This window comes from Crocodylus porosus, unplaced genomic scaffold (assembly GCF_001723895.1).
Source record: "Crocodylus porosus isolate Cpor-Errol unplaced genomic scaffold, CroPor_comp1, whole genome shotgun sequence".
NCBI classification, from domain to species: Eukaryota; Metazoa; Chordata; order Crocodylia; family Crocodylidae; genus Crocodylus; species Crocodylus porosus.
Genome location: NW_017728886.1, coordinates 215,088,289 through 215,113,260, shown reverse-complemented (window position 1 = coordinate 215,113,260; position 24,972 = coordinate 215,088,289). Strand labels below are relative to the sequence as shown.

The 24,972-nt window shown below is 41.1% G+C and overlaps 1 protein-coding gene across 2 annotated transcripts in view; it reads left to right on the top strand.

The window, feature by feature from the left end:
* STAU2 (staufen double-stranded RNA binding protein 2) overlaps positions 1-24,972 on the top strand; it is a 230,467-nt gene that overhangs the window by 13,422 nt on the left and 192,073 nt on the right. For both annotated transcript variants that reach the window (XM_019549301.1, XM_019549293.1), the window contains exons 4-5: positions 2,043-2,202; positions 4,822-4,957. In XM_019549301.1, coding sequence (XP_019404846.1) covers positions 2,043-2,202; positions 4,822-4,957 — 296 coding nt within the window. The remainder of the gene's footprint in view (positions 1-2,042; positions 2,203-4,821; positions 4,958-24,972) is intronic.

Sequence of the window (24,972 nt, the reverse complement as noted above, 5' to 3'; positions counted from 1 at the left end):
TAGCCCCTGGAAAGATAGGGAGAGGAGAGAAAGCTCTCCACAAAGATATAGCAGACACTATATAGGAGGAAAGATTCTTGAGGGCTGAGGGAGACTGACTCTGTAAAGACAGTGGAGTGAAACCCCAAAGTGAGACAAGATTTCCATTTCAAGGTTCTTGGCCTCATGTAATCAAGTTAGATTTAGGAAATAAATCAGAATATTACCCATAATGCATATTAACCCGTTGCAAAAACTTCATCTTTGGGGCTTCCAGACTTCTGGACTACAATTTACTATTTTACACTTCGGGTTTTTTGCCTAGTTTCTCTCTAATTAAATGTCCATTTCCTCTTCATTTTTTGTAGGAGGTTTCTATAGGAGGGGCTTAAACCTGCTGAATGAAAAAGTTGCATCTGCAGCTATAGCAGTTTACTGAGTTTACCCTATATTATTTTGAATTCTTATATCATAACACCAGGAGTGTTGGATAGAAAGAAAGAAAGGGAGAATATCTAGATTAAGAAGAAGACCATTACCAACTTGGTATCTTTTCACAGGAATCTGAGAATTGGTCTTCTATAAATATGTTACATTGATACATTCTTATGTAGTACAGAATATGTAAACTCTAGGTCCAGAAAAAAAATTTAAGTTCTTTTGACAATGAGGGTATGTATATATATTAAGTTTATGTAAAAATGTTGTTTATTGGCTGGTCAATATCTTAAAATAAGCATATGAAAGTTTAATCCATAGTTAGCATTCTGTTACTATTTGTGTTTAATAGAATACAAAATTAATGACAGTTTTGGGGGTTTTTTGGAGGGTTTGTGGGAGTTTTTTTGCCAGTAATTCTCCTTAGAGCTGAGAGGAGTTATAATTCTGGGACATGAGCTAAGATGCTCAGTTATGTATAGGGGCACATTTTAAAGCTGGGCTTAAAAGAAAATGCACTTGCAGATTCAATCTGCCTGCTAATACAAAAGTAATATCAAGATGGACTGTTAGATAAACATTCAGCTGTGTTTGAGAGCATGTGTATATATTTTGTAAGTGCCACGTCCATTGCATCTCTGAATATATTACCCATGATCTATCAAATTGAACTCACTTTAGAAATACCTGGATAAGCTAACCAGTGAAACAGCACTTTAGTTAACATTTAGTCTCAGCTGTGTATAAATCTGTGAATCTCCAAAAAGGTAGTATGCTCATTGAACATGTATGCTGTCATCAGAAAGCTAAAATTTAATTTTAAGCTGCATAAACTTAAGCAGAGCACAAATATTATTATATCCTCATAATGGAAATATTGTTTCATATTTTAAATATACTTTAATACATCTTTTTCATGGTTTATAGAGCTTGGATAATCTTTTTTGATAATTTATTTGCTTGGAACAGTTCTTTATTGCTGATATTTAATTGTTAGAATTGGTCAATAGCTAATTCTCTTATATTTATTTTCTCCTGAACTTAATTGACAAACTTGTGTTAAAAATCTTAATTTAAAAGGCAAAACTTTTTATTCTTATATGTTTTATGTTGTTGAACAGGTACATTGGTTGCTGTGGCTTTTACTCCAACATGCTTTCTTTTTGGAACATGAAGTGATTTAGAACAATACTTCACTACAGAGCTGATTTTTTTCACTGCCTTGAATCCTGAATAGCCATGAAAAACAGATATAATATGATACTATTCATTGGGTAGCACATTGCACCCACTTTGCACCAGTGTGAATGACTGGTTCAAGGCTGTCAAGAGTCAAGCTCATAAATTTAATTTGTATACGCCTCAGAATAGAAGACTGATCCACTTGTTGCTCCCAAATCTTACAACCCTTCATTTGTGACAGTTGGTGTAATGTTATGCTTTTTTTTTTTTGTCTTTTTAAATTGAAAGAGGACAAATGTAGCCCCCAGCAGCTTTAACGAAAACCCTATGCAGAATTTGTTCTAAAGTTTTATAACAAATAAACGAACATAATATAATATTCTGTAATAATCTTGACATTGGTAATAATCTTCCTAGTGTTTACCTGTTCTTTGTTTTTGAAGATGTTCACAGTACAGCTGACTCTTGGTGAGCAGACTTGGGAAGCTGAAGGAAGCAGTATTAAAAAGGCTCAACATGCTGCTGCTAGCAAAGCTTTGAATGAAACAACCCTTCCCAAACCAACTCCTAGACCACCGAAAAATAATGTTAACAATAACCCTGGTATGAGATGAGGCTTGTTTTCTTTTTAATGTATATTTTAATATACTTGGGTTTGACATATTCGCTTTTTTATGGGGAATTTCATAGTAGGTCTCAGTAGATTGGGAAGATGGGAATGAGCCAACCTATACTAAGGTTAACATCATAAAATTAAGACTCTTATAGTAAATATGCATGGTAATTCTTTTCATCTGTCATACCAGAGGCTGTTGAACAGCATGTCAGTACTTTTACAAGACTTAGTTTTTGATAGCAAGATAAAAGCCATTTGTGGCCAACAATAGCCAGGCACAAAATAACTTATTGAAGTGACCATTTTTACTCCAGTAAAAAAATTATTTGTTAGTTTCAGTATTTAAACTTGTTTTCCAGTAAGAGCCAGTTTACCCAATTTACTCCAATAAAATGTCATTGAAAGTTCAGTTGGAAATCTGGGCACAGAAACCTTCTGTAGATAGGTTCCTACCTAATAGATTTTCTGCCTCATAACCTAAAATATTTTTTCAGTGTAGTTATTTGAATAAGCTAAAGGATATTTATGGAATCACATGACCTTTACTTTGCGTCGCATACTATGCATGCAGCATATGCTGCTGTACTTAAGAAAAGAAAATATTGAAATCAGAAATGCATCCTGCCGTGCCTACAGTTCACAATCTCTGTTCAGTGACTTGCTCTGCAGCTTTTTGTTTGATAAAATTATATAATTTTTTCCCTTAACTGTACTTGACAGGAATATACAAGGTACCAGTTTAAAAGGGAAAAGCTCTTTATTTGCTTTAAAGATCCCTTTGTTTCTTTTCACATTTTACCTATTTCCTTTTTGTGAACTGTCTTCTGAGGGACCCTTTTTGTAAGTAACCCTTTCTCTGTCTGAAGAGGGCTGGACAGATTTGTCTCAAGAGTTCATCCATAGTTTCCTGAGTATTGGCCAGTAGCGATTGTTTCAGAAAAAAGTTAGGTATTATTTTACATCTCTTGCTCTTTTTGGAATGTGCTCACTACTGGCACTCCTTCAGTCCCAGTTGCTTGGGGCTTGAACCTCTTCTGATGTCAGTCAATGTGATGTGTCTTAGAGAGGGCCTCAGATTTAGCTCTTATCTTAGTGGTATAACACACAGATACAAGTGTTTTGGCTTGTCCTCTTTTTTAATTGAAAAGAGGTTGAGAAAATAAATAAGAAAAAGATATCCATTAAAGGCTGAAAAAATAAACTGAACATAGTTTATATGTCACCAATCTTTCTTTAAGACATTATCTCTAGAAGCATAGGCATCTTGTGATCCATTGATTATCTGTATTTTTATTGCATAGCTTAGGGGCGGGCAAAATGCAGCCTGGGGACTGGATGTGGCCCGCCAGGCCATTCTATGCGGCCCGTGGGACCTCTAAAAAATTTAGAAAATTAATATTAATCTGCCCTGGGCTGCCTGTCACGCAGCCTTTGATGGCTTGCCAAAACTCAGTAAGCAGCCTTCTGCCCAAAATAATTGCCATCCCCGGCATAGCTCAATTTCAGGTTATATAGAATTCAGTTATGCAGTCCTCGCTTAGAAACCGCACCCCCCTCTCAGATTTATGTATAGAAGTTTTGTGCAAGTAATGCCTAAAGTCCACAGTATAGTTACCTAAAACCTGAATAACTGGTTGATATGTCCATGGTTACTGTTTTTGGTATGGATTAATTAATTCATCGCATAAAACATAATTTTAGACCCTTCCGTTAACTTAATTTTAAATGGGATGGAAACATCCAAACTCCTTTTGGAGCTTTCTGTTCTCAAGAAAAGAAATATACCTTTGTTTTAATTTGACAGATGCAGTTTTTCCCCAAGCAGAGAGAAAGACTGCAATAGTAAAACAATTTGAGTCTCTGTATAGATTTGATTTTCAAATAAGGCATTTTATGACTGCTTGCAGTTTCATATTTGACATTTTGGAGATCACAGGTGCAGCTGTTTGTTTCCATTTTGCACCCGTTGGCCAGGAGGTGGCTGTAGTGGTACAAAATCTCTAAAAGTTTAGTGTCCAGTTTATAAGTTATCAAAATAAAGATTTTTCTCTTAATTTTAGTTGTAGATTTACTCTGTCATCTCTTGCAACTGAACTGATTATCTTGACTTTTGATCTTGTTATTAATGGTTGTTACTGGTAATAGATAATTATTTTGTTTCATTATTTGTGAGCTTGTTGTATAAGAAATAAATTTCCTTTATTTTTGTTTTCATATTATTTAATAGCATTTAGTGAAAAGCAGTGTGAAACTTGTAGCTTTGTACTAGTTTTAGAAAGCTTTATGGGCATATCACCAGCATTTTCACAGTTGTTTAGAGATAAATAGCCAGTTTGCTCACTTTCTAATCTCATTTGTAAAGTTTAATCTGCTGAAATTGCTAAGAGAAGATTTAAGATGCTATTTGAATGCTTGGTTACACTTTGTGATCACATTTGGATTTATATCCCCATTTTACCAAGAAATTGATGCAGCTTTTTTCTTTTCTTTTTCTTTTAAAATTGAGATTACATACACAGACGTCTCCTTAATTGACATCAGTGAACGTATGTCTTGCATGGCTAACTGTTTAAGTGCTTTATCTTTACTCTTGTTGTTTTTTACAGGCAGTATAACTCCAACTGTGGAGCTAAACGGTTTGGCTATGAAAAGGGGAGAGCCTGCCATCTATAGGCCACTAGATCCAAAGCCACTCCCAAACTATAGAGCAAATTATAACTTCCGGGGCATGTACAATCAGAGGTTTGTATGATTTTTATTATTGCTCTTCTTTCTCCACCATTCATCTCACCATTATCTCAACATTATAGTTGAGATTATCTATACCACAAACGTCTGAGGCCAAGCAGGAACACCCTCAAACACACTGTTGCTCTTGGTGGGCTACCTCTTGACCTAGAAGTAGTGTAGCTGCAGTCATGCAGTGCCACATGCCAGCAAATCAGTGCTGTCTCTCAGCAGTGCCCTAAGGCTGTCAAAGAGTACTACCTCAGACTTAAGGGTATCATACTCAAGGGATGAAGTCATGTATAACATTTTATTTGATTTTTTTTTTTTTTTTAAGTGCAAATTGAAGCTAAAACTCTGTCTCTGTATATGAGAGCCGTAATTTGTATTTCCTGTGAAGATGATGTCTTCCATTGCTGATTTCTTAGCTGCTAATAATTACTGTGTTTTTAATTATATGGCCTTTATCGTTTTGGAATTTAGATGTAAGACGAGGAGGGCGGTTTCTGGAAGTTCGTTACAGACCTGTTTTCCAGGACTTGGTTTCTAGCATTCTCAGGCACAAGTTCTTCCTCAATACACAGATATTGCTACCTAACGATGTTAGGCTTACTTTATTTTGCATTTTAAAAACCTTCATTCTAAATTTGCCTTTTATTCACTTGGTGGGTTTGTTTGGTTTTTTACTGAATAAGTTATCTTCATAGTGATCTTTACTGAAGAAGTGATCTCCTTGTAGTTAGTATTCCCAAATAAAAGCTTTTTAAATTATCGTATTTCACAGTGTACAAGTTGGGTTTTTGAAACCCAATTTTTACATCTTAAAAATCAAACTCCACTTGCACACCGTGCCACATCAAAAAAAATCAGAGATGGGGCTGGGCTCAGTGCTCGGCTGGTGTGGCCCCATCCCCTGTGAGCAGCGCTGCCTGGGCTGCACCAGCACTGCTCATAGGGGAAGGGGCTGCAGCAGCCGAGTGCTGAGTCCAGCCTCATCCTCTGCAAACGGTGCTGGGCTCAGTGTTTGGCAGCTCACAGCAGACAGGGCCAGGTTTGGTGCTTGGCTGGTGCATCCCTCTCCCCTGTGAGCCTGGCACCACTTGCAGGGGACAGCCGGGCTCGGCTCTCGACTTGGGATGCATCGCTTTCAGGAGACGGGGATGGGCTTGGTGCTTGCCGGCACAGCCCCACCCCCTGCAAATGGCGCCCGCAGTGCCACTCACAGGGAATGGGGCCGCACCAGCCAAGCGCCAAGCCCGGCCCTGACTTATACACCATGCTTATGAAAATCCTTACCTTTCAAATCAGAAAGCCAGGGGTCAACCTATACACTATGTTGACCTATATACCATGAAATATGGTATGCCATCCAATTTTGACAGGCTTTTAAGTAGCTTCTGAAAGTTAAGTGGCTGGCAGCTCGTCAGCTGAGCATCTTAATGCTCCCTTGTCTGCCAACGCATTATACTTTACTAAGAAGAATAAAACTTTTCTAACAGTTTGCGCACATGACATTTTTTTTTATCTGTTTCAAGTAGGTATTATAACTGGGCAAATTAATTATTCTAATTTATCCTTAATTAAATATAATTTGAGTGTCATGAAACTACCTAGAAGACATTGAGGTCATTAAAGTTACTGTTGGTGGCAAACATAAAGATTTATTTCTGGTTTTAGGATGTTCTTCCTTCTCTTTATTCTCTTTACCTTCAAAGAAAGAAGGTGATACCGACTACTTTCATGAAAAAAGGGCTTGCAGGTTTTAGTGACATTCTTGAATTGGCCAGAAGGAATCTCTGTATAGCACTAAAGCTGGTCAAAATATTTCACTGGTACATTTTTCCATCAAAAAAGTTGATTTGCCAAGAAAGGATAGGTTTTCATGAATTTCAAATCTTGAAAAAACTTTTTGAAAAGTTTTTAAAATCATGAAATGAGGGTGTTTTAACACTTTTGAAACAAAATTCCATCTTTTTATTCATGATAACTTTAAAAAACTATCATAAAATTTTAAAACTAAAAAGATATTTGAAATCATAACAAAGTATTTAAAAATTTTCCAAACAAAATGTTGATTGATGTGAAAAGATTTTATATCTATTTATTTATTTTGTTATTTGTGATGATTTTCGAATTATTTCACCATGATGTAGGACAGGGAAAATTTTTGAAAATTAGATTTTTCTAAGGTAAAAAAAAAATCTCACAGAATAACTTTGTTGATTCAATATATTGCTTCTGTCATGTTCACAGGTACTGCCAGTTTGATCTATGCCTTGATCTATTGTGCTCCTGTTAGATGAAAGTAACAGTCTTTATTAAGCAGTCAGAACTCTTGTGGTAGGGGTGATATCTTTTATTAGACCAAGTAGATGGCTGCAGATTTTTTTCTTTACTTGCAAGCTTTCAGGCTCTCACACCCTCCCTCAGGCAAAGGAGAATACAAAGACTGTAGAATTTCTCCAAGGTAGAAATGAAACTTCATATTGAACTTCATATTTAATGTCTACCTGGGAGAAATGTTACAATCTTTGCATTCCCTTTTGCCTCAGGAAGGGTGCATGAGCCCAAAAGCTTGCGAATACAGAAAAAATGTTTGCAACTACCTAGTTGCTTTGGCACCACCAAAAAGACATAGATGATATTTAGACCAAGGCACCTCCTCAGACCCAGTCAGGGCTCCTGCATTAGCATCGTAGGGCATTACATGGGTCATTTTCCATAGCATTTGTTCCAAGAGTTTCTGTGTGAAGGCATTTTAGCACATATGTATATATTAATAGAGTGCTTAATTATGTGCTCTAGCTTTGCTCTCAGGCTTTGTTTTAGGACAGCTTGAGAGTGGCATGGTCTCGAACTCTCTAAGGCAGGGGTGGCTAACCTATGGCATAAGTATCACAAGTGCCATGGGCACCCTCTGGCACATGGCAGATTGGGAAGGGAACAGAAAGCAGCACAGGAGATTAGGCAGAGAAGGGCATTAGAGTGGCATTTGGGGAGGTGTGGGGCTTGCTTGTGGTCCACCTACCAGAAAGGCTGGTCCCCCTGCTTTAAGGCTTCCGTGCTGCCCATATGCTGGACATAATGTACAGAGCAAATGAGTTTCCAAGCAGTCCAGGGCTTGGCATGAAAGTGGCAAAAACCAGTTTTGGGGTCCTGTAACACTCAATCCAATGATAAATCTTGGCTGAATCATTTCCAGGCTTTTCTTTTTCCAAAGTAGTGTCTGCAAGTTTCTGATCAGTGAAAAGCTTGGCAGTCCTTGATGATAAAATAGAGCTCTTAGGAGTATAATCTGCTTCAAATCTAGGGAAAGAAATTGCCACAGTTAATATATCCACTTAGCTCTGGCCTGCTCATAGCTGCTAATAACTGCTAGAACTTTTTATTGTTTAAATAGGTTTATAATCGAGGTAGCAATCTGTCTTGGCATTTGGAATTTTATCAGATATATAGCTAGCAGCCTTAAAGATTTGATTTTGAGCTTAGCAGAACTTTGCAATAAATAAAGATTTTTGTGGGCTTTTTTAGATCAAACAAAATGTTGTACACAAAGCTAGCTGTGATGATAATCTTGCATTTGCATAATTTCTTTAGGATCCTTTCATATAAAAGAAGCTTGCTAATTTTTGACAGAAAAGAAATACTGTATTTACTTAAACCTAAGAAGTCTGAATTTGTGATGATCCCACAATAATTACATTCTTTATATGGAATATATACCATTTTTAGTATTTTTTCAGATATAAAATCCAGTTATCAGAAGGTTGACTTAAATTCACCCCCTACTCCCTTTAGCTGCTACAGCAGGGAAAGCAGTGGCTGGGGGGAAGTCAGGTGGCTCCCTTCCCCTCTGCTTCCACCACTTCTTCTCGTTGCAGTGTCCCTGCCCCCATGATGTCTAAACCCCTCCCTTCCTTCTCCCCAGTCTCTGCCTCTTCCCCCACGTTTATTGTCAGAAACTGCTCAGGGTCTGTTTCTCCCAAGCACAGCACATGGGAGCTCAGTCACTGCTGGGCCATGGAGCAGTGTCGGCACTGCTGATTGGCTGAGCAGACAATGGAACAGTGTCATCACTGCTGATTGGCTGGGTAGGAAAGAGAGTGTCCATATGCTCCATGCCTGTGGCGGGGAACCTGGCTGAAACTGGACCTGAGTTGCATTTGTCAGTAGTAGGTGGAAGGGGGCAGAAGCTGCAGAGGGCAAGTGAGGTGGGGGGTGTAAGTTGCTGTGGGTCTGACTCTGGCCCCAACCCAGGCTCAGGGCCCAAGTCAAAGCTGCAGCAGCCACCTGGCCGCCCTGCACTTTATATGCAAATCTAAGACAAGGAGCTTCTCCCCTGTGTTGATTGGGTAGGAAACCTCATCTTAGATTTGAGTAAATATGGTAAGTGGTGATACTTTCAGGAATAAACTGTCTTTTCCCAAAATAATTTCCCTTAATTCACCAAGGACTTGTAGATTGAAGTCCATAGAGATCAACTTGTATATGAGAAAATGTTCCTTGGGCAACAGAAGAGTATTCCGTACTTTTTAAGTACATTGTTGGCAGACATGAAATCTGTTTAAACATTGAGCTCATCTTTGCATGCTAAAGGTGCAGAAAGATGCATTGTTACACTTCTCTAAGTTACCTTTACAATGGTTGCCCACAGACAAAAATGAAGAGATGATTCTTTTCAAGTTTGTTAAGAAATCTCAGGTATATATGTAAGGAAAATGTGATAATACATCAGTGATTTTTATGAAACTACATAAAATTTAGCATCTACAATATAGTGTGATTATAAGTGCCTTATGCGTGCTACAAGCATGAAGTAATCTGATGTTTAGAGTTTAATCCTGGATTCCATTTGTCAACATTGCTAATCTCAATACCATTCAGAAGGACTGGCAAATGATTCAGAACAGGGCACGAGCCTGAAATAGCAGGTCAGAGCTGAGGAAAATTGGGAGAACTGTGGGATGAAATGTGAACACACCTAGTCATGCTCTGTCTCTAGCCAGTGCTATTAATCCTTCATTTTCATAAGTATTCTGTTGACTTACAAAATCAAAAAATACTTGTTCAATCAAGTTAAAGCAGCAAAAAATAAAACAAGTTTAGTTTAAACTACACAATCATCCATCTTTATCCCTTTGTGTATGTCCTCTTTTGATTGTCTTTTAGCCTAATAATATTTTATCTTCAACTAGAATGGAATTGAATTATGTTCCAGCATTTTCAATGGTAAAAAGAAGTGATATCTTACAAATGAATCCAAACCACATGCTTCTAACCAAGAAATAAAAGCCACTAGAAACTGAGCACTCATTTCTTGATGTTTCGGCATTGCAAAGCAGTGTCAAAGGGATCACAAACACCCCTTTGTCTGGAAGAATGCTGAAATTTATTTACTTATAATTTGCATTTCCTTGAAGCTGTCTCGCCACAATACAGAGAACTTGAAAAAAATTTTTTTTAAATCTTTGGAAATTAAAAACACTTGTGAAGTTTGGAAACAAAATACAAAACAGTGACAGAATAAAGGATGAAAATGGAAACAATTAATTTCATATGATGTGATAGTCTTATAAGACTGTGTCACGCAAGGTCAGATAAATTGCAGCTTGCATGCACTTTGACAGCATGTTCTGTACCCTTTGTTCTCAATTATTTCCCTTGGGCCTACTTTCCCTGGTATTGACATTGTATGCTACAGACTAAGGGCCAGCTCCTGTAACAGGTACACTGAGTGGAGGAAGAACCCAGTAGTTTTCCCTTTGCTGCTCCTAGTCATCCATCCTGGTCTTTGAAAAAAATATCGAGGGCCACATTTGTGAGAGCCCTGCAGGGGAAGTGATGTTGAGGGGTAACCAGCATGGGTTCGTGCCGGGCCGATCCTGCCTGACTAACCTGGTCTCTTTCTATGACCAGGTAACAAAGAGCTTAGATGGGAAGGAGGAAGTCCATGTCATCTTCTTGGACTTCCAGAAGGCCTTTGACACAGTGTCCCACCCAATTTTAGTGGGCAAGCTGAGGGAGTGCGGCATCGATGAATGCACAGCCCCATGGTTGGCAAACTGGGCTCCAGGGGTGAACCCAGAGGGTGGTGGTGGCCGGGTCGATGTCAACCTGGGAGCGTGTGGGCAGCGGAGTCCCCCAGGGCTTGGTCCTTGGGCTGGTGCTGTTCAATATCTTCATTAGTGACCCGGACGAGGGTGTGGAGAGCACCCTGTTCAAGTTCGCTGATGACACCAAGCTGTGGGGTAAAGTGAATGCACCGGCAGGCAGGGACCACATCCAGGCAGACCTGGATAGGTTAGAGAAGTGGGCGGATCTGAACAGGCTGTGGTTCAACAAGGACAAGTGCAGGGTGCTGCACCTGGGCAGAGGGAACCAGCATTACAGTTATAGGTTAGGAGCTGACCCTCTAGGCAGCACAGAGGCAGAGAGGGATCTTGGAGTCGGGATGGATTCCAGGATGAATGTGACGAAGCATTAGGCAGAGCCAACTGCACCCTGTCATGCATCAACAGGGGCATCATTAACAGGTCCAGAGGGGTCTTGCTCCCCCTCTATGCAGTGCTGGTCAGGCCGCAGCTGGAGTACTGTGTCCAGTTCTGGGCGCTGCACTTCGAGAAGGACGTGGAGAACCTGGAGAGGGTCCAGAGGAGGGCCACTCATATGGTTGGGGGCCTCTGTGACCAGCCGTATGAAGAGTGGCTGAGGGACCTGAATCTCTTTAATCTTTGCAAGGGGACACTGAGGGGGGATCTTGTGGCTGCCTACAACCTTATCAGGGGCCACCAGCAGGGACTTGGGGAAAGTCTGTTCACCAGGGTCCCCCTTGGAGTCTCCAGGAACAATGGCCACAAGCTGAGGGAGGATAGGTTTAGATTAGATATTAGGAAGAACTACTTCACTGTAAGGGTGGCCAGAGGCTGGAATAGGCTTCCCAGAGAGGTGGTGCTCTCACCGTCCCTGGAAATCTTCAAGAGGAGACTGGATAGGCACCTGGTTGGGGTCTTATGATCCCTGCCACCCCCAGTGCTCCTTCCTGCCCATGGCAGGGGTTCAGACTAGATGATCTGTCTAGGTCCCTTCCGACTCATTGATTCTGTGATTCATTCCAATGCTTCCTTGAGTACAGGGCTTGCCTCCAGAAGTCCATTTGCAGTGCCATCTCCAGCAGAGTAATGAGGAGGCATCAACTTGTCCTTGCCAGTTCATGTCTTAAGGGGATGGGCCTCTTGCCTGTTGGTGAGCCTTGGAAGAGGCTGGACCCTTGCTTAGCATCAGTTATTCTGCTAGCATCTTCTCTGGTGATGTGTCTTCACAGACTAGCCAAGGTGGGTTTTCAATTTGACAGAATCCAGCTCTATGAAAACAAGATGCAGTTAAAAATTGGCTGGTATGTATAGGTCAGCCACATTCACAGATAAGTTAAATGGATGAACAGTGGCCTCATACAGACATTCAGTTTCTCCTGGGAGAGCTGCTGCTCTCCAATGAGAAACCATGGGCTCAAACAGAAGTGACAGTGTTTGCCTGATCTGTCTACAGAAAGTGGTTGATAGCCATGGCTAAACGCAAGTGCAGGGCTGCAGACAACTTAAAAAATGGTTGATTGGAGGAAAATCTGAACCCTCATTGCATGAGGAATCAGATGAAGACATTTCAAAACCAAGCGTCTTCTGTAACTTCTGTCTGCCTACCTGTTAGCCTGTCGCTGTTTTCAGAATGGTAGGGGAGGGAGGGAGTTCAGTTTGGGGGGTGCAGAAGGGGTAAGCTCCTGCTGGAGTGTTGGGTGGGTGTATTGGAGCCCCTGAAGGGTGGTAGTCTCCAATTCACCCACCCCACCCTCCAGCACTGGCTGGGGAACCCCTAGAGTGAGCTCCCTCTACTCTCTTTCCCTCCTCTTATTCTGAACACTTTGCAGCCTGGCAGGGAGGAGGGGTCTTTGCTCGGAAAAAACGGCTGCAGGCTTGCAGCCAGCAGCTAGATTCCCCTCCCCACTGGAACCAACAGTGATTTTTCCATTTGGTTTGGGGGAGCGTTATAACTCAGAATGCTTCCTGCAAAGCGTTCTTAGTTACAATGGGGAGCTGCACTTCTGTCTGCGCCCCATTAGTGTAGATGTTCAGGCTTTTCCCCCGCAGAGTACAAATAGCTGCTCCAGGAGAAAAATAACCTGGGAATAACCAGGGATAAATTATGCCCAGGGAAGTTTCTCTTGGGGAAAGTGGATGTGTGGATGTATATGCGATGGCTTCTCTCAGAAGAAAACAGTCCTCCAGTATCCCCTCCTCCACCTCCAGGGAGACAGTATATTGCTCCTTGGACTCTGCTGCTCTAGCAGGAGGCAAAATACTCCCCCTTCACAATCCCCACATTGTGCTGCAGGGAAACAGAAGCTGACCATGGACAGTCTGAGTTAGCCAATTAGGGCTTCCCTGTGCACTGCTGCCATCTCTTGCTGGGTAGACTAAGGGAGCCTACAGAGCGTGCTGAGATGGGTGCACAGCCTGCCCCCCAGATGCACAGTGTTAGTGCTGCATGTTCTCCGCTCTTCAGGGCCTCAACATTCACATGTCTGTACACACAGTTCTAGGTAAATTTCTTTACAAGGAGAAACAACCTGGGAGAGTTCTCCCAGATTATTTTGAATGTGTGTATGCAGCCCGTGTCTATACGGTAAACTTACTATACTGGTAGCAATGCCCTAAATATGCCATTCTACTCTGTGTGGTCTCCTTGTTAAAACTGAAGCAGTGCAGCTACATCTGTAGAACCTCACTCACAGAGTACGTAACATTTGAATTACTCAGATTATTAAAATGGCCTCCTTAGAAAATCTGGAAGTAGTGTAAATATTTAAAAAATCACGAGCATGTATACATTGTGCAGTTAAAGACTATCATAATGCATTCATCCAAGAAGACATAGCTAATGAATTTGGTTTCTTAATGAAGGCATCACTTGATCCTGGGTGTTTAGCAATGCAATCTTGCCCTTCAGTCAGTGTAACCTATTTTGTAGACATTAAATAAAATTAGTAGAAGTGGGACTAAAAATCAAGCTATAAAACCAGAGTAATGAACCACTACTGGTGAAGTTTTTGAAGTTGACTACACTGCAGGTGGCAGCATAATTCCCCTGAGACCTGTTGTATCCCCCAGGAGCCCACATAGACATATGCAGCATCACAGCTACAGAAAGTGTCCACTCAAACTAAGTACAGGCAGTCAAAAAGCCCCATGCTGAATTGATTCAGTCTTTCCAGGTTTCTCTAAACTGCATAGATTGAACCTATAATAAAGTGAATTGATGTTCATTTTTCAAATCAGAAAGGCAGCCAGACCCCTGAGGGGTGCTAGAGCACGCATCCCAGCCTGCCAGCCACTGCCAAAGGCACCCAAGTGCAGCCAAGCAAGGCTCATCCTTGATAGGCTGCCCAGCACAGCCCCTCCCCCCCTTCTCTTGCTATCCTTCCCCAGGGGAGAGCAGTCCCTCCAGCCTGGGGCTGGCCAGATCCCCCAGTCTCAGCAGGAGTTCCTCACCTCTGGTAGGAGTCCTGCCCCTGGCGAAGAGAGGGGATTCCCCCTCCTCCCTTCAATATGATGCCACAGGGCTTGGCCCCATGCCTACAGATAGGGGGAATAGTCCCTCTAGCCCCAGGCTGGCCAGATCCTCTAGCCTCAGAAAAGGTTTCCCGCCTCTGACAGGACAAGTCCTGTTGTCCCTGGTGCAGAGGGGATTCTCCCCTCAGTGTGGTACTGGAAAGTTTGGTCCCATTCTGAGCTGCCAGGCACAGGCAGAGGCTTTACTGCCTCAGCTCTGTGAAAGCAGGGGCCTGGGGCCAAGGGATCCCAGCCGGTTCTCAAGGCTGTGGGAGGTTGAAAAGTCGGGGGGGGAAGCACTTTCCCTTCCCCATGCCTCGCAGACCCCAGCTGGGGAATCGGTGCTGGGCTGGGGTTTGTGTTCCCAGCCCCTCGGATGCAAGGGCAGCTGGCGAAGAGCAGGGCTAAGGCAATTCCACCCCAGCTTGAGGGTCTGTGGAGGGAGGAGGTGATAAGCCTCACAGAGGGTGCTTTCCCTCATGTTGTGCTGTGCAGACCCAGGCTATGGCGTTCTGCCTCCCATCCCACTGGACTTAACAGGCAGAGGCTAGGGAGCAGAGGCTTTACTGCCTCAGCTGTGTGAAAGCAGGGGTGGGGTGCAGCAAAGCATCCTGGGTTTGATGGAAAGAGTTAAATCTGATACTACGTTCATCCAGGTTTATTTTAAACCATTTTCGGCCGTTTTGAAAGCTGGTTGTATGCATTGAACTTCTGTTCTGTTACAGGTTTAAACTGGTTTCTGATCACTTAAACCAGCAACTTTAGTCCCTAGCCTCAGAGTGAAGTTCACTCCTGTAAAAAGGCCTTCAGAAGAGAGCAAAGCGTTGTGTCTAGTGGGAGTGCAGAACTACGTCATCTACTTTCAGTAAAACTGAGAATACGTGCCATAGAAAGTCTCCTGCACAGCTTCCTCTTGATTTGGGGCATACCATTACATCTCTAAACATGTGGCATTCCATTAAACCTTATTCTTCTATTAAATTACAGTTACTGAAGCTTTATATAGAAGGGTGAATTTCACTCACAGTATCTCTAAGTATGTGCAAATGTGGATTTCTGTGGCACATACTCTGATGGACTTGGAGATGCTAAGTGATAATCTAATACCAGTCTGTAATCTGCATTATACTAGAGTATAATAATTTCATGAATACTTTAAGGAGCATGTGAAGTGAAATTATTGTATAGTGGGAGTTATCTGACTTTCCTGTATTAGTGTATTGTGGTAACTTAAGAGGTAGGCCATAGGAAGAGCAAGTAGAAAAACCAGGCAACAGGTATAGATAATCACACCTTCTAATATGATGGCAATTATATAGAAATGGCATATTTCCAGGCACCAAGTTGAAGTAATATGGGTCCTTTTTCAGGCTGGGTTTAACAATGCAAAGAATTATAAACAGTTAAAGAGCTCTCTTATGAGATAAAGGGGGTGACAATTATCAAAAGGCTGACAGAGGGGATATGCAGAGAAGTGAAATAACTATCTTTCCTTGTATCCAGGGAGTTGTAAGCCTTGGGGATTGGTAGGCATATATATCAAGTGGATCATTGTTTTATTATTTTCTCTTGAATGTATTTGTTAAAGATTTGCTTTAAGAAGGTTACTTGGGTAATGGTTTGAGCAGGCTTGACTTAGCTTCAGTAACTACAGTCTTTCACAGGAGATTTCAGCCAGGACTCTGTCCAGAAGTTGAAAAACTTCATGGTTATGTTCTAAGACAGTTACCAGATAGAGGCCTCAGATCTGAAACCTGCACTTCTCACTCCTACATAGATTAGCAATGAAGTTTGCCCAGTGACTGAGGACTGACCAACAATATGGACATATGGTGGAACAAAGAAGTACAAAATAGTACCTGTTCCCTCCAGGTACGTTTTTGTTAGGCGTCAGAGCTTTTTATCCCACCTGTACATCTGTACGCTAGGCATTAGAAACATTTCAAATGTTTTGTCTGTCTGCGTCCTGGCATATATGAAAGTATTTAATAGGATTCAGAAAAAAAAACACATTTTGTGTGCAATGAGTGGGAATCTACACAGCACTGGGGAACACTGATGGCAGCATTGTTGAACTTTTACCTATCATTTATGACTACGTAGAGAAGTGGTGTGGTTCAATAAATGATCATTGCATGGACAGAGATTTTATTTCAAAGTTGCTGTTACTTTCTAAAATGCCCATGTACATTCACATAGGGTGCGTGTTTGGCATAACTGCATATTTTATGGCCAATAATAAAGATGCTGTAAATAATAGTGGTTAATGTTGGAATGATGTAGCCATGGTAGATCAGGAATTATGCCAGAAGCAAGGATTTTTGTGGGTGACATTTTACTGGACTAACTGCACGGAACAGACTTGGACAAGCTGTCAAATGCAAAGCATTCTTCCATGGAAGTCTATCCCAACCATGCAGTTAGTCCAATAAAAGCTATCACCCACAAAAATCTTTGCCTCATAGATAGCAGACAATACATATGTGGACCTTTTAGTTTGGAATAAAATGCGCAGGACGGTTTGTTTTCTGCACTCTAACTCTCTTGTCCCTTTACATAAAGCATCAGAAAAAAATTTTAGAAAGGTTTGTGAGAGAAGCAACTAGGGGTTAGATTTGGCTAGATTATGCATCCTTAATTTTGGGGGTTGTTAATCTATCACCTGATTTGAATCGGTGATCTAATATACCCTGTGTGGAAGATTTTAGAATGACTGTGCTACACTTTTTGGAAGCCCGCAATAAACTGGGTATATTGTAGAAGTGGTATGTTTGGCTTCTTGATAAAAGGCAAATCAGAATGGTTTCACTGTCAAGGCAAGCTAGTCCAGAGTGTCATTGACTTCATCTTATGCAAAAGAAGATGTAGGTTTGAGGAGGGTAAAAAATTAAGGAAGGAAATAGTGAGCCTAAGCAGAAAAATATAGGAAATATTGTTCTTTTCCCTAATTCAGTAATATAGCTCAAATTGTTTCTCTTAGACCATTAGAGGGCAGTATGAATTTGTCCTTATGTGAATTTCACCGTAGGAGCACTGTCCAAAAAAACCTTTATTGCTACAGTATAAGGTTTCATCATTCATGGTCTAATTTCACAATTACAACTTAAACAAGTAAAGCCAGGCTTTCCAAAATGCTTTGGTTCTTCAAAGTGTTGTTTTTCGTTAATGAATAAGACTATAATACAGAAGCTTTAATGTAATTTTCCTTCTCTGTGTAAATCTAGTGTTTGTGGTTCCAATTTAACAGCAATGAAAATTGAAATTTTCTGTCTGTTTATCTACAGGCATCAGTAGTATGAACTTCCCTACATTATTGTACCTATATGCTTTGACCCTGACCAGGAGATGTTTCCTGAAAAAATAAGACTTTAATTGAGTCACCAGTCCAACTTCAGGTGTAGTCACCATGTCTGTTTAAATCCCTGAAACCTATTTGGGCCAACAGTTGTTTTTGATAAATCATCATCTGTCAACCTGAAGTAGGATTGAGAGCCTTGACTGATATCACCAAGGTCTCTAACTTTCCAAATGAGTGAGGATCTATAAATGAATGTCTTTATATGGGCCATCATTAATCCCCTGAGCATGAGCATTGTGATATAACAGCCCACAAAATTGCCCTGACTACAGGTTTCCCTTACTTTATGCAGGTTCTGTATGTGTGAACTCGCTGTTATGAGTTGATCCTTTTTATACCAAAAGTTAGTTATATGCAAGGTAAATTCACTGTTATGCGATCGGTGTGCTGGAAGCCTGCAGTCAGCTGCTTTGTGCGGTATATTGTGGGAGTGATGCATACCAAAGTATAGTTTCCTGTGTGGATCTGTGCTCGTTGCTTGTTATCTGCGACGTGTTTCTGTAGTTGCCATTCCCATTATAGTAACGTTCATCACCACCCTGTGCTTATGTGTACTGTCTGCTGTTGGTGAGTACCCAAATTGTCTTGTAAAAGTTGTAGAAATGGGCCTAGGGGTCAGCACAATCAAGGTCTTGAAATGTATCCTATTTGTTACATTGTAAAGTGGGATCCTTTTATGTGAATTTGAGTTTTACGGCGTTTTCCAGGAATGCATGTACAGCATAAAGCAAGGAAAACTTGTATTTGTCAGTCTTCTACACACTGATCATGTCTACACGAGACACTACATCACCGTAGCGATGAGCTACAGTGACATAGCTTGTTGCTATGGCAACATGGCATCAGTGGGCATGAACTGTGACGCTGATGTTACTGCGCAGTAAAGTCAGAAATGACCTGTGCACCACCAGGACTGCTCAGTAACGGTGGTTACTGTGCAGTCATTTAGTACTTACTAAAGCCAGTAACAACTGCACAGCTGGGTGCATGTGTAGATGCACCCAGTATGTTTTACTTCCCATCACCTTTTTTGTTCCCACATTTGCAGTCATTGAATGCCTCCCACACAGACACATTGTTATAAGGGAAGTGTTGAGTACAGCTGTGCTAGTATTTGTCTTTGTTAGCATTTGTTTCTAGGAATAGAAAAGGGAGAAAGTCAGTCCATTTCCTGTTGGTTTAAAATAGCAGAAACATCTGTTTGCCTTAAGATTGTTGTCCCTAGAGCACAGTGGCAAGGGAGCCTGCAGGTGATGAGCTTTGCTATTGCCAGTAGCCATCACTTAAGACAATGGTGACTAGTGCAGGAAGCTTTACAAAATGTTTGCCTAAGTCTGTCAGAAAAGGTCAGTGCTTTTTATTTGTGCAGTATGGTTTTTGACAGCATTTATTTCGATAGCTTATTAAATCCTAAAAATATGCTGAAAAATATTTAGATTCTGGGAACCTAGCTCCTGTTATGGAACAGCTGAAATACCATAGAAGTCACAAGATTCGTTATGAAAGCTATGCTTCTGCACTCAACTCAGCCCATTATAACAAAGTATCACAGGGCTCACAAAGTAGTGTTGGGTTGTTCTGCCAAGATGTGTATTCCTTAGCTTACGACAGTATGAATGGAGTCTTTAACAAATAAATGCTGTCACTGCCATCCATGGTCATTGTTGAGGTTTTCTAAGTATTCATTTTATTGTAATTTAACCTTTTTGAGGTATCAATAATATATGCAGTATTAAGTATATTTGTAGCAGAATATCATTTTGGTCTAAAATAGAGCGGAATGGGGTATATCCCAAGATCCATTAATATAAATTCAGTTACATCTACTAGAGTTTGAAATTATAAGGATTGAAAGGAAACAAGAATTTTATTCTCATCTATGGTTCATGATACACTTTGGTACAAATTATTGTATTTTCTAAGTCCCCAGGTGGTTAAGAATTGGAAGTTCTCCTTGCTTTCTTTCCTCTGCTATTTTAGACCCACAGTAGTAGCAACATGCTCTGTTCCTTTTGAGCAGAAGTGGATGGGGCTTCCTGTAGAATCCATCAGTGCACCTTTCTTGCATGTTGACAGAATAAGTGCTGGGAAACATGAGATATTCTCTACTTTCCATGGACCAAATGTGATTGTATCTCACCTTGCTTGTAGTAGGAGAGTCAGTGCAGGAACTTCATCCAGACAGCTCATTGCATGTAACCGTCCTTTGTCTGTGCCTGTGTAAGTTGAGTACGTTGGGCCAAATTCTCCTTTCTTCTCATTAATAACATTTGAGGTCAATAGGTTTGCATTTTGCAACTGGGAACAGAATTTGTTCAGTATATTTTAGTTATGTGAACTTACATTAGTTGGGTGATGAGCACAAACAATTTACCTCAAACTTTCTTTTGCCTTTTTATTTTATGTACTTCACAGTTGAGGTAAATAATTCTTATGAAGTCCTATGATTGAGAGATTTTATGTTTGTAACATTAACCATGTAAACATATTATGGAGTTAAGTGAATGAGGCATTTCATTCTTTAATTTACTTAGTCACCCTGTTGGCAAGTACCGTGGTTTTTCAATGTGAATTTCTTATGTAGGAAGAAAATGATACTGCAGTTAGATATGCAACATTGTTTATGTTCTTTTACGGTAATGAGTATTTGGAAGACATTCTTAGTAACCACTCTGCATGCTTGTAAAGATTACTGAGTAATACAGTTCATGGGAAATTTTATGAGCTGAAGTAGATAAGAGCCTAAGATGTTTGTCTTCTAGATGTCTGCTTTAGCCTTTAAATATACAGTGTACCTCACAGCTTCATCAGCATTTTTTCCTTTCTATTTTTATTGTTGTGCTTTTGTGTCAGAAGAAGATCATTTTCTTCTGAGCATATTTATATCCCCCTTTTAACATTGTCCACTTGACATATTCCCATGGCTTCAGTTTCTGCTGGGATATTCTTCTTATGTTTTTTATATCGCTTATGCTCTTGCAGTAATCAAGAATGAGTTGCAATTAGGGACCATTTTCATTGTTGCTTAGTTATGTGGTTGAGGGATAAATCTAATAACATTTTGTTCTGTACTCTTTTCTTGACTTTGTTATTTTTCACTTGAGTTTTTGTTTCTCAAACTATAACTAACATATTTTTTTGTCTAGAAGTGCCCCAATATTCTGCCAGAAATGGTGGATTTTTTTTTTCATTAAGACGTACCAACTTTTTGACATTCCTACATTTTTTTTTTATCATGCCATGCTAGATTCTTGTAGACTCCTAAACGGTTGCATAATTTTACTCCTGGAAGTAAAAGCATGTAAAATGCAGCGAGTCCCTAAAATCAAATCAAAACATCAATTCAGAAATGATCTGTAAGCAAATAGGGCTCCAAATGCACTAATTTCAGTGAATTTGCAAAATTAACTTTCTGCAAGCCTTCAGTTAAATGGAACACTCTTAAACACAACTGCAATAAGGCTCACATTATTTACTTCATAAAACTGAATTATGTACCACCATTTCATAAGAAATGCATGTAGGACTTTATTTTGGGGTTAAACTCCTTGGCTAAGTCTTAAAATGCGTTGATAAAATTTCTTTTGAATGTGTTTATCTTCCTTCTTATTGTCCTTCGAAATCAATTTTTATCTTAAAACTCAACAAAATTCTAATTGTGCATCTTTGAAAAGAGGAAAGTAACTCGTCAGCTGAGTTAAAACTAAACAAAAATAGCAGAAAATCATGTTGGGCAGTTCTGCCAAATAATTCAGGAGCACAATTGGTCTCGTTTTATCTTGGGTGGGGGCTTGCTTTTGCAAATTTGGCAAACAGCGAGTAAGGGGCAAAGAAACCCAGACAAGAACAAGTAAATCTCTTCTACATTTTAATATTGAACAGTTATTTATGTTGGTTTGGTTCTGGAGGAAATGAACTGGCTTTGCTCCATTTTCTTATCTACTCATAAGCAAAGATTCATTGGTTACATCCAGATTGTACCTGAATTACAGTTTCTAACAACATATAAAGCAAACATGATATTTGGCTGAAAATTGAAATTGTGCTATTCTGAGTTTGGAATATAGGAATCAACATAGTGCATCAAAACAATGGTCCAGTCCATTATTCTCTCTTCAGACAAAAGTTTCAGGCCTGTATAATTTTTATTACTTGCCTATTTATCAACAAGATGCAATAGTTGATTTTTATGAGAGAAACCTAGAAAGCAAAATGTCTTTTTTTTTTACAAATATCACTCCTTTGACATTTGAGGTTGAAAAGGAGTCTGTCAGCGTAAAAGGCTATCCCACATTTCAGTGTGGCAGACAGTTTTCTGTATTGACTAGATGTTACTACTAGGTAGATAGGTATGCTTCATTTTGGTTTGCATTTGTGATGCTGTATTCGGAGTTTGGTCGTCTGTGGCTTTTATTCAATCCATACACGTTTGGGCTCTATAGTTCTTACAGTTATTAGTAAACAAGACCCCATTACTTCATCATAATGGTAGAGGGGACCTCTGTTGTTACTATACATTTTAGCATACAGTATCCTGTTTCTGAAGGCTTTACTTTCTCAAAGCTCCCATTGAAGCTAATAAGTTTGTCTGGAAGAGATATTGAGGATCAAGTCCACTGATAATGCATGCATACAAATGAAAATCCAGAAAACAGAATCTATTTTGGTCACAGTTTTTCCCTATTGATGTAAAGGGCAAAAATTCTAGTACTACTTTTCTGTTTTTGTGAAGAGTGTCAAAGTACCTGCCTCATCTGGCTTTTTATTGCAATCGCCGTATTATTGAGAACTCTCTCCTGCTCTATGATTTTCTGGAGTCTTGTGAGTAAAATTTGTCATATTTATATCTGTAGAATCCCTAACAGAATCTCTCAAAGATTTCATGAACCCCTTAAAAAATAACCACTTAACTTAGCTAAATGACTTAACTTGATTTAACTGGACGTGTTCAAATCAGCGAGTCCAGATGCTTTCCACCCCAGGGTGTTAAGGGAGATAGCAGGTGTTATTGCAGGGCCCTTGGCATGGCTTTACGAGCGCTCGTGGTGCTTGGGCCAGGTGCCAGATGATTGGAAGATAGCCAACATGGTCCCCGTCTTTAAAAAAGGGAGGAGGGAGGACCCGGGCAAATATAGGCCCATCAGTCTTACCTCAGTCCTAGGGAAACTCTTTGAGAAGATCATCAAGGAGCACATCTGCAATGGGCCAGCTTCAGGGATGATGCTCTAGATCAACCAGCACGATTTCATTAGGGGCAGGTCATGTCAGACCAACCTGATTGCCTTTTATGATCAAGTCGCAAAAGCATTGGATGCAGGTGTCGCCGTGGACGTAGTCTTTCTGGACTTCAGCAAGGCCTTTGACACTATCTCCCACCCCATCCTCATTAAAAAACTAGGCGACTGTAGCATTGATGCCTACACAGTCAGATGGATTGCAGATTGGCTGAAGGGTCATACTCAGAGGGTGGTGGTGGATGGGTCATATTCGACCTGGGGGGAAGTGGGCAGCGGAGTCCCCCAGGGCTTGGTCCTTGGGCCCACACTGTTCAATTTCTTTATCAGCGATTTGGACGACAGGGTGAAAAGCAACCTGTTTAAATTTGCTGATGATACCAAAATTTGGGGTGAGGTGAGCATGCTAGTAGGGAGGGAAAGACTGCAGCAAGACCTGGATAGGTTACAGGGGTGGGCTAACATAAACAGGATGCATTTCAATACTGACAAGTGCAGGGTGCTGCACTTAGGCAGTAGTAACTGGCAGCACGCTTATAAGATGGGAAACTCCCTTCTTGAGAGCACGGAGGCAGAAAGGGATCTTGGAGTCATTACTGACTCCAAGATGAACATGGGCCAACAGTACGAGGCACAGTTGGCAGGGCTAACCAGACCTTGTTGTGCATCCACAGGTGCATCTCAAGTAGTGCCAAGGAGGTGATCCTCCCCCTCTGTGCAACACTGGCCAGGCCACAGCTGGAGTACTGTGTCCAGTTCTGTGCGCCCCATTTCAGGAGGAATGTGGACAACATGGAGAGGGTCCAGAGGAGGGCCACCCGCATGATCTGGGGACAACAGGACAGACCCTACAGTGAAAGACTGTGGTACCTGAACCTGTTCAGCCTTCACAAGAGAATGCTGAGGGGGGACCTGGTGACCGTCTATAAACTCACTAGAGGGGACCAGAAGGGTTTGGGAGAGACCTTGTTTCCCCTAGCGGCCCCTGGCATGACAAGGAATAACGGCCACAAGTTGTTGGAGAGTAGGTTTAGATTAGACATCCGTAAGAACTACTTGACAGGGAGGCTAGGATCTGGAACTAACTTCCAAGGGAAGCGGTGCTGGCCCCTACCCTGGGGGTCTTTAAGAAGAGGCTTGATGGGAACCTGGCTGGAGTCATTTGAGCCCAGTTTTTCTCCTGCCCAGGTAGGGGGTCAGACTTGAAGATCTACAAGGTCCCTTCTGACCCTGCTTCTATGATTCTATGATTTTGAAACTTTAATCACCTTCACAGTTTGAAGATCACCAGGGGACATCACCAGGGATGACTATACGGCAGTTGCTCGGGGGTGTAGGGGGACAATCAGGAAGGCCAAGGCAGAGCTGGAACTGGGACTAGCTTCCCGGATTAAGGACAATAAGAAGTTCTTGTTTAAATACATAGGGGGTAAAAAGAAGGTTCCGGGTAATGTGGGGCCCCTGCAGGTCACGTTAGGAAATTTGGTTGTCATGCCAGACAACAAAGCCAACATGTTTAAGGATTTCTTTGTCTCCATCTTCCTAAGCAGGGACTGGAACAGTCACCCCTCTGCTGGGCCCCCCTCAGGCCCCAGGGGAGGCACACCTAGGCCAAGGGTTAGTGAGGAACTAGTTAGGGAGCTTCTGGAAGGACTGGACGTATTCAAGTCAGCCGGTCCAGACAATCTCCACCCTAGAGTACTAAAGGAATTGGCTGAGGTCATTGCAGGACCCCGGCACAGCTTTACGAGCACTCGTGGTGCTCTGGTGAGGTGCCAGAGAACTGGAAGAGGACCAACGTGGTTCCCGTCTTCAAAAAGGGGAAGAAGGAGGACC